This window comes from Phyllostomus discolor, chromosome 11 (assembly GCF_004126475.2).
Source record: "Phyllostomus discolor isolate MPI-MPIP mPhyDis1 chromosome 11, mPhyDis1.pri.v3, whole genome shotgun sequence".
Taxonomy (NCBI): Eukaryota; Metazoa; Chordata; class Mammalia; order Chiroptera; family Phyllostomidae; genus Phyllostomus; species Phyllostomus discolor.
In genome coordinates this window covers 43204022-43218443 of record NC_040913.2, presented here as the reverse complement: position 1 = coordinate 43218443, position 14422 = coordinate 43204022, and the positions used below count along the sequence as shown (strand labels likewise).

Sequence of the window (14422 nt, the reverse complement as noted above, 5' to 3'; positions counted from 1 at the left end):
CTAGAGATTATAAAATTAAATTGTCAAAATTATATTTTTATTAGAAGAAAAAATAATATATAAAAATTTCAGAGAATGAAATACAAGCCCAATTATAAGTTACAACCTGAAAAAGGGTTTTGGATACTTATTATCTATGTTATAATTAACTTTTAGTCTACTATAAAAATTCTAAGAGTCTATATATCACTTTAATAGCTTTACCTTTTATTCTGTCTTAAAAAAAAACACAAACTTTTTAAGTGTGTCCAGTCTGACCAGTACAAAAATTTCACTGTTTGCAATGAGAATGTCGCTAACTTCTTCAAAAGCCAATTTTGTTCATGTGTACCTTTTCCTGCTTCTTCGATGACCTGCCTCACTGCTTTCTTTAAACTGTTTGCCCGCATCATTATCTCTTTTGGTTTGACTGCTTTCTGGGAGGAAGGTTTTGTAGTGTCATCCAAGAGTTGTTCCTTGCTTTCACATAACGATTCTTCACTTGAAGATTCCACAGTATCTTCTTCTACAATGACAGAGCCAATGCCCGGGAGAACTCGAGCGGCCTGGGAATCGGTGTGCAAAGCCTGGAGCAGTTGGTCAAGCTTCTCATTTAGGACCGAACACTAAGAAAATGAAAAAGGTCATAATGAATCTCTTTTAGTGGATTAAAAAAAAAAGGGTAATTTAAATGAATGATTTCTGATTTTAGAGGAAAAACCCAGTATATTGATGTTTACCATTAATTGGATATTACATATTACTTTAGATACCCATGGACTTAATAATTTATAATTAAAAAAAATCAACACAATTCTTATGGAAATTCATACTTCAGAACCACTCAACCTAATTCATGGGTAAAAACCTTTAGTTTTGGTATAGCTATTTTTCGAAAGAAAGAAAAGAAAGGGAGGGAGAAAGGGAGGGAGGGAGGGAAGGAGGGAGGGAGGGAGGGAGGGAGGGAGGGAGGAAGGAAGGAAGGAAGGAAGGAAGGAAGGAAGGAAGGAAGGAAGGAAGGAAGGAAGAAAAACAACACAACAAACCCCTTACTATAAAATGACCATTGGCCCTGGATGGTGTAGCTCAATGGACTGAGTGCTGGCCTGTGAACCAAAGGGCTGTTGGTTTGATTCCCAGTCAGGGCACACGCCTGGGTTGCCGACCAGGTCCCCAGTAGGGGTTGTGTGAGAGGCAACCACACACACACTGATGTTTCTCTCCCTCTCTTTCTCCCCGTCCCCGCCCCACCCCGAAAAATAAGAAAGAAAGAAAGAAAGAAAGAAAGAAAGAAAGAAAGAAAGAAAGAAAGAAAGAAAGAAAGAAAGAAAGAAAGAAAGAATGACCACTGCATGAAAATTTTATATATTATACAAAATTTGCTATATATTATACAAAACATAGTATAAATACTTTTTTAAGGTAATCAACATATGGCACCATCTTGAGCATTACAAGCTGCAGATTGAGGTTTGGTAAGCTCACCTTCAAAGCTTTGGTTTGCAAAGGAGTGAACAGTGCTTAAGGAATCACTGGCTCAAAGGAAGAGCAAAAAGGACAATGCAAAAGCAATCAGTCCTTGTTTCTTTCTGCTTTCCTTGAATTCCTGGGGGCACAGAAACATTTAGGACTGAACTTCTAACTTTTTCATTCTCCATTTATTTGTCTTTGATGACAGCCCAAGACAAAGTTACAGCAGAAAATGTGAAAAGAAAAAAATGTCACTAAAATATTTGACAGAGGAAGCAAGCATATTCAATGGGCTAAAAACAGTTTATTCAGTAAATGATGTTGGGAAATTTGGACAGATACACGCAACAAAATCAAACTAGACCACCTTCTTCACAACACACAATGTTAGACCTGAAAGAACAAAAACCCTAGACAAAAACATAGGCAGTAAAATCTCAGACATTGCTTGTAGCAATATTTTTCTGGTATATGTCCTCAGGCAAGGGAAACAAAAGAAACAATAAATGGATGGAACTACATCAAACTAAAAAATGTTGCACAGCAAGGGAAATCATCAACAATATAGACAACCAACTAAAAGCTCCCTGATACATTTGATAAAGGGTTAATATCCAAAGTTATAAAGAACTTACAAAACTCAATACCAAAAACAAATAAACAAACAAACAAAAAACCCATCAACAAAAATAAGACAATCTAATTAAAAAATGGGCAAAGGACCTGAATAGACACGTCTCCAAAGAGGACATACAGATGGCGAATAAACATACGAAAAGATGCTCAACATCAGTAATCATCAGGGAAATGCAAATTAGAACCACAATGAGATATCACTTCACACCTGTCAGAATGGCTATCATCAATAAATCAATAAACAATAAGTGCTGGTGAAGATGCAGAGAAAGGGGAACCCTTTTGTACTACTGGTGGGAATGCAGATTGGTGCAGCCACTGTGGAAAGCAGTATAGAGAAACCTCAAAAAATAAAAAAATGGATCTGCCTTTTGATCTAGCAATCCCACTTCTGGGAATATATCTGAAGGAACCCAAAACACTAATTCAGAAGAACATAAGTACCCCTATGCCCATTGCAGCATTATTTACAGTCACCAAAATATGGAAGGAGTCCAAGCATCCATCAGTAGATGAGTGGATAAAACAACCATGATGTGTATATACAATGGAATACTACTCAGCCATAAAAAGGGCAACAACATAGATAGACTTGGAGAGTATTATGTTAAGTGAAATAAGGCAGTCAGAGAAAAATAAATACCATATGATTTCACTCATGTGTATAATCTAATGAACAAACTAAACTAACATGCAAAACAGAGACAGAGTCATAGATAGAAAGCAGGATGACAGCTTTGGGGTGGGGGTTTGGGGTAGAGGGATTGAGGAAAAAGGAAAAAGGACCCATGGACATGGATAATGCTGTGCTGATTGTAGGGGTGGAGGGGGAGAATGATATAAGGGGGATAAAAGGTAATGAAAAAAATACAATTAGAAAAACTATCACTAGAGAGGGTTTCTGTTTTCTGAAGCTCTCCACAGAGCAGAAAAACAAGAGAAAGGCTGAAAACCTCAAATGTATGTATGTTTGTTTGTATTCTTTTTTTCTTTCGCTCAATTATCCCACCATCTACATCATGAATTTCAGGGAGATCATTTCTTTGCAAGCCCAAGAGAGCCCAGTCTTATAAAAATGCCTTGCCATGAAATCATGAGAGCAACCCCAGTAGCAGCTTTTAAGGTTCAGTAAACTACTCTCATTTTAGCCTCAGAAAACTCTCGAAGGGGAAAGAAATTTATAAAGATAAAGGCAAAAACAGAACACTGAAAGGTACTGAGGACTGTGAAGTCTAGGGAATCTGAGGAACTGTACTGTAGGGTACCTGACTGGCCAAAGTCTGCTCGAAATGGAAGGCTAATTCCATTTCTGCTCTCCCCTGGAAGCCCGTGCACCCAGCATTCTCCCCCAGTGACCTGACTATTGGACATTTCTCCTTCCAGATGCCAATCCGTTGGCACAGGGAGTTGTGTTATAAAATTTGGTTTGTCAGATGGTCTTCAGCAATATAGTTTTCCTACCCCTTAAAGGGTTACCCTAAAATAGAGTGTTTTTAAACCATCGCATGTATTTCAAAAGCAACTTTTCTCTTGATTTATGATGTTTTGGCAGGAAAACCACTTAATCATTTTAGCTATAAAACAAGTTCAATGTTAACTCTGTCCATGAAATTCTTCCATGCCCCACCGTGCGTCCTTACTTTACTGGCCACAGCATCAGCTACAACAGCATTTTCCAATGTTTTCTCATATGCCTTCTCTACTTTGGCAACAAAGTCCTTCACAGTTTCACACAGTATCCTTTGAAGAAAAGAAATTGTACAATTCAGTACAGTCAGTAGGCTGCTTTGTTCTCATTTATAAACATATTAAAAGTAAATACAACTAAGCAAACTCTTGAAATATTGGGACCATTTGTACATAAACCCATAATTCTATCTGCTGTTTGATACATCTTAGAGTAAATTAAAACATTCTAAGTGATGGATACATGAAGAAACCTTGCTGTGCATGATTTAAATAAAAGCAATTTTAAAATAACAACAAGCCTTTGTCAAATATTCAAATTTTATCTTGATAAGAGTATTTTTAGATCCCATTTTAAAACATATCACCTCCTATATATAATCTCATAATAGGATAAATTTGTCACTTATGTTGCCACTGTCACTCTACTATTCATCCTAGTGGTGTTTGGATTTTACATGGTTCCTGAAAACAGGTTGTGTATTATGCTAAGAATATACCCATCACTTGAATTGAGTTATATTTTCTATAAATTCATTCATTTCTTTCCTTAAGGTAACACACACAATTAATTTATTTTAGGTCTTGCTAGTGCCAATGCATATGGTTTACTTCTTTAAGTTACATTTCATTTCCTTGTAATAGACTAGAAGAAAAAAAATTATCTGAAACACTAAGAAAATCTGTTTTTCAAGTCTTTTTTTGGAGCTGGTGTTGGATTAAAAACAACAACTAACAAGCAGAAAGGTATTGTATGACCAGCTTTTTGCAGCAAAGGCTAATACTGATTCTGAGAACAAAATGAGACTATTTAAAAATAATATGGACAACAACAACGTGGTGATTGCGGGGGCAGGTGGAGGTGGCACAGGTGTAAACAAGATAAATGGTAATGGGAAAAATACAATAGAAAGAGAAAAAAATCTTTTTATCACTGGTATAGATGGAGGAATTTGAAGGAGGGGAAAACAGATTCCAGCAGTTCTTCTAGAATTTACACAATTTTCTCTGGTATGTGAGTAACATAATGGTTAAGTTTCTGGATGCTCAAGTGTTATGAAATTGAGCCATTCAATAGCTATAGGACTCTCTTTCTCCAAACACTCACATTGATCATCAAGGAAATAAAGGCACTGCTCCTAACAGTTTTGTTTTGCTCATTGTTTTTTATCAACCATTTCTAGATTTTACTTGGACAAAATGTAGTGTTCCCTAATCCTCAACCTTTTTGATTGGCCTTTTAAACTCAAATTTCTGCAGATAATGTTTAGCTTACTGTTTGTTGGAGATGCATTCATGTGCTTCTTAGCAAGTTTTGTCTTCTTTTTTCATGTATAATACTTTTATGGAGTTTATTGCAATATTAATAGCAAGCTATTGTGGAAATATTGATAATGATAACAAGCTATCATGGAATTTCTTCTATGGCCCTTACTGAGAGTTTCTCCAAGATATCTCACTTCCAGGGCAAGGAGACACTGATATTCCCTTCTCTTTATGTAACTCCAAAGTAGAAGTCTCTCTTGCCATAATTACAACATTGTCTTGAGGTAATTTTCTCTTGGGTTAATGAAATTGCATATGCTATAACACTGGGACAGCTACATTGCTGGTATTTTACTAATTGCTAAGAACAGAGCCCACTGGTCCATCCCTCTCAGAATGAACGGGGTGGCAAGGGTGCCTTCCCCCAGCTATGCTAGGCTGCTGAGACAGATGGAGGCTCAAGGACAAAGGATGATTCTGTGTTGGGAGAAGGCTGGCCACATAAGTTGAGGGAAGAATCAGAAGAAATGATCTCTTATGGTCCATTAAGTTCCATATTCCAGAAGATACAGGATATTTACATTCTGAATGTATGAATTAACTTTTTATCATACTTAAATAATAAATGTAGAATTCTTAAAATAGAAATAAATACATTTAAAACTAGCACAATTTTAAAGTCACACCAATCGGGAACTCACAAACTGGAGAAAAAAAACCCCTTAATAAGTATTTTCTATAGTAATGCAAAAGACATTCTTCAAATACTTTAATGCATAAAGACTTCCAGCAAACATGTGCAAATATCAAATGAATGAAAGTAAAATATGAATTTTTCCAATAGAGCTAAAAACATTTAAATCCCTAATTACATCTTTAACTGATGTTAGGACAATTTTGGTGAGCTATTTCAAGCATTTTGTCTTTAACTTTGTATTCCTTTGAAGTTGAACAGTTAATGGTGTGTATCACATACACAGTGAAGCTGACAATAGTCCACATTTAGAATGCTTGATGATTTCTACCATCATCTCAATTATACTATATACATGACCTACACTTCTTATCACTAGTAATAGTACCTTCACACTTCAGTTTCCTACTTATTTTTTAAAATAGGGGCAACGCACAACAAAGCATGCAAATACTACACTACAATAGACATGGCAATGGTGCACAAACAGAACCACATGCTGGCAGGCAGGGGTCATCCTATGAGAACCTAAAAAATTCACTATTCACGTGATATAAAAAGTTTAAGTCAAAAATTAAAGGTGATATAAAACGAACCCTATATAAACAAACCATAGCTACCTGTGTGCTCTGAGGAAAGATTCTAACACCATGTACTTTACCTCATCCATTCAAGGAATGGGGTTGCTGAAATTCTCTCTAAGGTAAATATCAAAACTAAAATTCTCTGGTTCTGTGACGATGGTTATTATTTTTTCTGGCCAGCGATCCTTATTTTTGAAAAGTTCTGTCCACAGAACAAATTGCCTCAGGACAATTACTTTGCTTTTCATTTTTAATCAGAACACCTATGACTGCTAATTAGCACTACTGATTATTAGTGCTTATAATTCTCAGAAGATAACTCACATTACACAATGAACTGGTAAAATTCCAGTCAAAGAAATTAACTACTTTCTTAATCTACACATTATCTATGCTAATGGAACATAGCTTTTCCATGGGCATTTTCAACATTTTAAAAAGATATACATAGCTTAGGCTACTGGGAATTATGACTTTATGAAATAAATATAAAGATGTTTTCTGAGCATTAAAACAGTCTGCCTTAATGTATCATTCAGGTGGTAGTAACAAAGTAAGGGAGTTTCTGCACTGGTGGTGGTTACAAGGACATGAATGTGTGTACATTATTTTTCTAATCATAAGGGCACATAAGTTGTGCCCTTATGATTTGGACACTTCACTGCATACATATCATGCCTGAATAACAAAAATATTTTTAAAGCACTGGGAAAATATTACAGTTTTTATAAGTCTTAAAGAGACATATCACCCAAATGCAATACATAAACCTTGTTTGGATTTTAATTGGAATACATCAATTGTTAAAAACAAAAAGAAAAATAAAAACACCTTTGATATAACTGGGGGAAATGGACTGAATAATATAGAACTACTAATCTTATTATATTTTTAAAAAAGATTATTAGCTATATATATCGAAAGTGGAATAAAACAATTTCTGAGATTTGCTTAGAGATGCTGTAGCAAAAGAAAGTGGGGAGTATGTGGCAAACACTGATAAAGGCTGAAGTCAAGTGAACAAGTGCAGTGGGAAATCACTTTCTACTTTTATGTATGTTTGCACATGTCAATAAAAAAACTAAATTAAAAATGTATACTATTATGGGTATTATATGTTGTCTTCTCTTTTCTGTCTTGAATCTCTTTAAAATTTTAATCTGGGGTTGTAAACACAGGGCAGCCAGGCAAGCCCAGTAGTACTGGTGAGTGATGAGAAGAGGCCAGGGCTGGAACAGAAGCTGCTCAAAGGCAAATGATTTAGTCAGGGAGAAACCCAAAGCTAATGCTGAGAACACAGCCTAGAAAAGGAGCCAGGTCAAGGACAAAAAAAAAATTTTTTTATCTAACTGGGAAAAACATGAGGTGATAATTTACGATTTAATACAGCACTCTGTAGTTTATAACATCTACTTATTTTTTTAAAGTAACATTTTATTGATTATGCTATTACAGTTCTCCCTTGTCCCATTTTTTCTCCCCTTTATTCCTGTCTGCCCTGCACCACCCTTCCCACTAATCCTCCCACACCCTTAGTTCATGCCCATGGGTCATACATATAAGTTCTTTGGCTTCTCTACTTCCCCTGTCTATTTTGTACGTACCATTTATGCTTCTTATTCCCTGAACCCTTCCACCCATTATCCCCCTTCCCTCTCCCTGCTGATAACACTCCATGTGATCTCCATTTCTGTGATTCTGTTACTGTTCTAGTGTTTGCTTGGTTTTTGTTTTTGGTTCAGTTGTTGAGAGTTGTGAATCTGTTGTCATTTTACTGTTCATAATTGCGACCTTTTTTCCCTTATATAAGTACCTTTAACATTTCATATAATAAGGGCTGGGTGATGATGAACTCCTTTAATTTGACCTTATCTGGGAAGCACTTTATCTGCCCTTCCATTCTAACTGATAGCTTTGCTGGATAGAGTCATCTTGGATGTAGGTCCTTATCTTGCATGACTTCGAATACTTCTTTCCAGTCCTTTCTTGCCTACAAGGTTTCTTTGTAGAAAGCAGCTGATAGTCTTATGGGGACTTCTTTGTAGGTAACTGTCTCCTTTTCCCTTGCTGCTTTTAAGATTCTCTCCTTCTCTTTAATCTTAGGTAATGTAATTATGATGGGTCTTGGTATGTGCTTCCTTGGGTCCAACTTCTTTGGGATTCTCTGAGCATCCTGGACTTCCTGGAAGTCTATTTCCTTTGTCAGATTGGGGAAGTTCTCCTTCATTATGTTTTCAAATAAGCTTTCAATTTCTTCATCATCCTCTTCTCCTTTGGCACACCTGTGATTTGGATGTTGAAACATTTAAAGTTGTCCTGGAGGTTCCTAAGCCTCTCCTCGTTTTTCTGAATTCTTGTTTCTTCATTCTGTTATGGTTGAATGTTTATTTCTTCCTTCTGCTCCAAATCATTGATTTGAGTCCTGATTTCCTTCCCTTCACTGTTGGTTCCCTGTATATTTTTCTTTATTTCACTTTTCAGAGCCTTCACTTTTTCCTCTATTTTGCAACTATCTTCAACCATTTCTGTGAGCATCCTGATTACCAGTGTTTTGAACTCTGCATCTCATAGTTTGGTTATCTCTTCATCACTTAGTTCTATTTTTGGAGCTTTGATCTATTCTTTCATTTCGGCCATACATTTTTGTCTTGGCACACCTGTTATATAGTAAGGGGTGAAGCCTTAGGTATCCATCAGGGCAGGGCAACCCACTTTGTGGAGCAGTATGTGGGGGAGGCATCAGAGAGGAAACAATGCTGCTTGCTCAGCTCTCGACACACTCTCAGTCACTTTTCCCACTACCCACAAGCAAATTGGGCCCTTCCTGTGCTGATTCCCAGGTGGGTGGGTTTGTGTATGTTCTAGGACCCTGTGGGTCTCTCCAATAAACTCTCATATGAGGTTGGAAATTTCTCCTGCCACCACAACACCCACAGCATTTTAAAATCAAAGGTTTTCAGGCTTTCTTTACCCATGCTAGCACCCTGGGTTGCATGGTCTGCCTTGCTTGCCAGTTGTTCCTCCTGGTTTGTCTGCATGCGAATGTGGGACCACTGGGTCCTCCAGCCACTGCCTTGCTGCATGTCTTCTCTACCCCGGCTACCCATCTCTGCTGCCCCTACTAGTCTTGGTGAATATTTCTTTTTTAAATCCTTGGTTGTCAGACTTCATACAGTTCAATTTCCTGGAAGTTCTCATTTTTTGCTTTTGAATTTGTTGTTGTCTTTCTTTCGTTTGTGCAAGGAGGCAAAGTATATCTACCTACTCCTCTATTGTGGCTGGAAGTTCAGCTCTATTTATTTTACCACTCAACCTAGTTTTCTTAACAATTCTGTGAGAGGAAGAATAGGTATTCTTTCCATTCTTAAACCTGATAAACAGGCATAAGTCACAAAGCCAACAAATGGCGGAGACTCAACTAGGACCCCAGATTTACTCCTACTTAGTGTAACACGGTGACTTAGGTTTTCAAGTTGTTTTGCAAAAATATTTCAAAGATTCCACAAATGCTTGATTCAAGTTATTTAGATATACAGAAAATAATTTTAATGCCCAAATAAGCATTAGAAATATTAGAGACAAATATATTAACTTTTACTGGTTTTGTGCAAATTCACTAGTGTTGTACATGTCTTGGACTAAAGCATCTTCTGCTATTTTTATTTAATGGAAGGAGATTTCTTTATACCTAAATAAAATAAAATAAAATAAAATACAGAAGTATCTTAAAACTGCATTAAATATAAAAGTGTCATCTATAACCATACTGCTTAATTTTTCTCATAAATGACTAATAATCTAATCCTATTCAGTTTATTAGTGCCAACAAAATAGAATTTTAATTTTTTTAACACTGAAATTCCACATAAATTTTTATTTGAAAAAATTCCCACTGCTAAAAATGTTGTACTTCACAGGTATTACATTTAAGAACACTAGGAAGAAAAAGGGGTTGCTGCTATAATGAGCTGTTTGCATCTGACGAAATTTCGTCACATTAATTCTATTTACTTAAAAATATGAGTAGATCTTAAAGGTTCTTAGCACAAGAAAAAGAAATGTGAGTTGATGGATGTTAACTAAACTTATTGTATAATAATTTTGCAATGTATACATATTTCAAATAATTACAATGTAGACCCAAAACTAATACAATGTCGATTATATTTCAATTCAGAAACTTAAAAAGAATATTTAGAATGTGTAGGAGTCAGTGATCAAACACATGAAGGCCAACAATGATGCTTTGCTAACCTCCAAACCACAAAATGTGACCAGATAAGATATTTACTTAACTGTTACTAAGAATAATTCTTTTATAACTTTATATACCATTAAAAAGGTTCCATTTCAATTTTCTAGTTTTTCTATCAATGTCCTCTAAAATGTTCTATAAAGAAGCATTTGATTCACAGGCAAAGGTGGCAAACATGACATGTACTCCTTGAAGAAGTAATTTAGGAAGCACCTAAGGAAGTGACTTTGGTACGTGAATTTGGCCCAAGATGACAAAGTCAATAGGGAGTGCTGAGGCATGGAACAAGCTGGAGATCTGCTCATTTCACCATAAATCAATACAATTCACTAAAAACACCCAACCAAACAACAACCTAACAACTACCAGCAGCAGTGCCATCACACGAACGGTGTCTGCAGCCCACCTGTGTGGACAACCAGTGTGCTTCCCTTGAGGGCCATTCAACTCTTTTCCTACTGCTCAGTCTTGTTTACTATTTCTGAGGGTCATGGCATCAAAACCAACTGTCACTACATTTGTACTTTATCACAAGTAAATTTATTTATATTGATTTGTCTTTCCTTGACTTTTTTGTAAATTAAATATATACTAAAGTTTTTTTCCTCCACCACTTTCCTATTCCCTTTCTTTCCCCCTTCCCCTTCTTTTTCTTCTCTTTCTGCATGATAGTAATATCCCCTTGGTAAACCAGAGTCCTACAGCATTCTTTTATTTTTGATTATCAGTTGAAAATTTCAGTTGCTTTCATCCCTTCATCTAGTTAACTTTCCAGTCTTCATAACTTCAGATTAGGATGCCCTAAAACTAAATTCTAAATTCCAGCCAGGCAACATTTGGGATAATGAAATCAAGTAGCTTTGGCTCCATATACAGAATCAACTTAACTAAAATCCAGTAACTTCAAATTAAAATACAATTATGCAATTTAAACATGCTAAGAAAAGTGTTTTTGAAAAAAATCTCATCGTTTTCCTTTTCCTGATATAAATAGTTCCTAAATAGTAATGTCTATGGAAAAAATAAATTATAATAAAATGTTTTCTGTAACTAATCATAAGTACTTCTTTAAATAGAAACTTAGAGTAACTGAACTCTAAACATTTATTGCACCTTGACAAAAAAACCTTTCGAATTAAGCATGAAAAAAATCCCTGAATATTCTTCAATGTAAGGAAGATGCTAAAATAATATTTTAATATGAAAATTTAAGCTACAACAAAGATACTGTTTGGAAAATAAGTCACAACCAGCTTTTCTTTCATCTTTACCATATAACAATTACATGACATCACTCTGTAACTCACTTGGCAGATGATCTGACCACTGCATGTTCATCAGAATTAAGGATTTTTGTAAGATGAGCTGCAACTGAGTCTTCATAAATTGTCATCTGAAAAAAATTTTTAAACTGCATTGTGTTACTATTGCTGGCAATTATACAACTCAGCTATTACTGTGTCAAAGACGGGATCATTTGTGACACGTGACACAGGGCAATGGCTGCAAATAATATGTAACAAAGAGTCATTATACAAAATAGACAAATATTTTTTTTCTGTGAAAGCTTTTAGTTTCTGGAATTCTTTAATTTATACTCTTAGAAAAATCCCCAAACCCCCTTTAAATTTTTTTGAGCTAAAAGGCTGAATATTTAAAGTATTCATACAATTGAGTGAAAAAATGCTACACAACCTAATAAGCACAGGGCAAAGACGAGAAATTTAAAGAGGTAGATATCCAAATGGTACATAAACAGATAAAAGATGTTCAACCTTATAAGCTACCAGGCAAATGTAAAGTAAAGCCACCATGTGATACCACTATGTATCAGCCAGAATAGCTAAAATAAAAACAACCAGAAAATGTCAAGTACTGGCAAAAGTAATAGAACTCTCATACTCTGCTGGAGGAGCAACTGATAAATGTACTCTATAAAACTTTGGATAGTATCTATTAAAGTTGAACATATGCATAATACTGTAGGACCCAGCAATTCAACTTCCACATATATGCACAAAAGAAATGCAGATGTGTGTTCAGCAAAAGACACACATTAGAATGTTAATAGCAGCATTTACTCAATGATAGAATGGATAACAAATTATACAACAGTATATCTGTGCAATGGAAAACTGACTAAAGGGCAATGAGAACACATGATTTATAACCAAACCACAATATAGATGAATCACATAGAACATAATCCTGAGTGAAAGAATTCAGAACCAAAGGAGTACATACAAAATGATTCTATTTTATAAAGTACAAAAACAGACAAAACTAATCAGTGCTGTTAGAAGTTGGAGAGTGGTTACTGGGGTGGGAGATGGGGCTGGTGAATGAAAGGGGGCATGAGGAGGTTTCATGCGGTACTGGCAGTGCTGCCCTGTGAGCTGGGTGTTGATTACATTTAGTTTGTGGAAATTTACCAAGATGAACTTTATGACATGTTCACTTTTCTGTATGCAAAATTCAATAAGTTTTTTTAAAAATGCCGAATGCCGTGTCATACAAGCACGTAAACAAATATTTCTCTCTAATCAGGAAATAATCAAATGCTAAAGGAGTCCCATATCCCCTTTTCTATTGGATTCAAACTTTAACATTCTATTGAAAGAACACATCTTCCTAACAATGTAAAGGTGTACAGTATTTAAACAGTTTCGTATTGAGAGCCTTCCATCAAATGTTTGCCTCAAATACTCCATGTCGCAATGGCTCAAAAATTTCCATTATAAACCATCTGTTCTATTCGGGCCAGCTGCCTATGCTCTTCTGCCTGACTCAGATATCCTTTCATTGCGTTTTTCACTAATCAGCATCAGTTTATTCAGACTTAAATGAAGATTCTCGCCCCCTCAGTAAAGCCTTCCTTACTAGGTCTCCCAAAGGGACCTCACCTCATTCCTGATTAACATCCAATTCCACCAGTGGCTAATCAGTATGCTGTTACTCTTTTAAATTTCTATCTTACTTTTTTCAAAGACAAACCACATATGGGAAAAAATTTACATGAAAGAAAGGTAGGGAAAAGTGAAAAAAGAAAGTATTTTTTTCAGAAAGATTAGTTTTATTTCTTTTCCCTAAAGGATAGACTGTCATGAAATCTAAGAAGGTAGAAGAAAGTACTATAAACTATCATTAATTCCATTTGAATTCACATTTAAAAACCCAATGTTTTGCCCTGACTGGTGTGGCATAGTGGGTTGGGTGTTGCCCTGCAAACCCAAAAGGTCATTGGTTGGATTTCCAGTGGGCACATGCCTGTGTTGTAGGCCAGGTCCCCAGCTCTGGGCATGCAAGAGGCAATGGACTGATGTTTTTCTCCCTCTCTTTCTCCCTCCTTTCCCCTCTCTCTAAAAAACACATAAAATATTTTTTTTAAACCAAGTTTTTTTCCATGAAAAATCAACAAAAGCAAAAAATGTAATCTCTTCCAGAGGAAAATGAAATAACTTCTGTGTCTAAGGGTAAAATTATTGATACCATTTACTAACCTATTATGTAGTCATTTAGTTAAGTCACAAAAATAAGGTAATAATAGTTAACAGTTTTTAATTGTGTATCAAGCACTGTGACTAAGACTATACAATCCTTGGAATGTATGTGTTTATCCCATTATGCGTCCTGTTCCATAGCCAAGGAATGTGAGGCTCAGGTGAACTGAGTGATTTGCCTAAGACCCCAATTAATGAAGAGCAGACAAGGTAAGGGCCAGATTTGAGGCTTTTCCCACCACACTGCTCCCTGCCTCTGCCCCCACCAAGTCCTAGTCTTTGCTTAACTATATTTGTTAAATATAAGTATTATCATTTCTCAAGTGTATCATTTATAACAGCCTCCTTGTTG

At 35.7% G+C, this 14422-nt stretch overlaps 1 protein-coding gene across 6 annotated transcripts in view; it reads right to left on the bottom strand.

Moving 5' to 3' along the window:
- Nucleotides 1-14422, bottom strand: part of DGKH (diacylglycerol kinase eta) — a 215747-nt gene that overhangs the window by 54826 nt on the left and 146499 nt on the right. For all 6 annotated transcript variants that reach the window (XM_036011323.1, XM_028526693.2, XM_036011326.1 and 3 more), the window contains 3 exons: nt 11878-11963; nt 3726-3825; nt 332-605 (listed from right to left, as the gene is read on the bottom strand). In XM_036011323.1, the coding sequence (XP_035867216.1) occupies nt 332-605; nt 3726-3825; nt 11878-11963 (460 nt within the window). The remainder of the gene's footprint in view (nt 1-331; nt 606-3725; nt 3826-11877; nt 11964-14422) is intronic.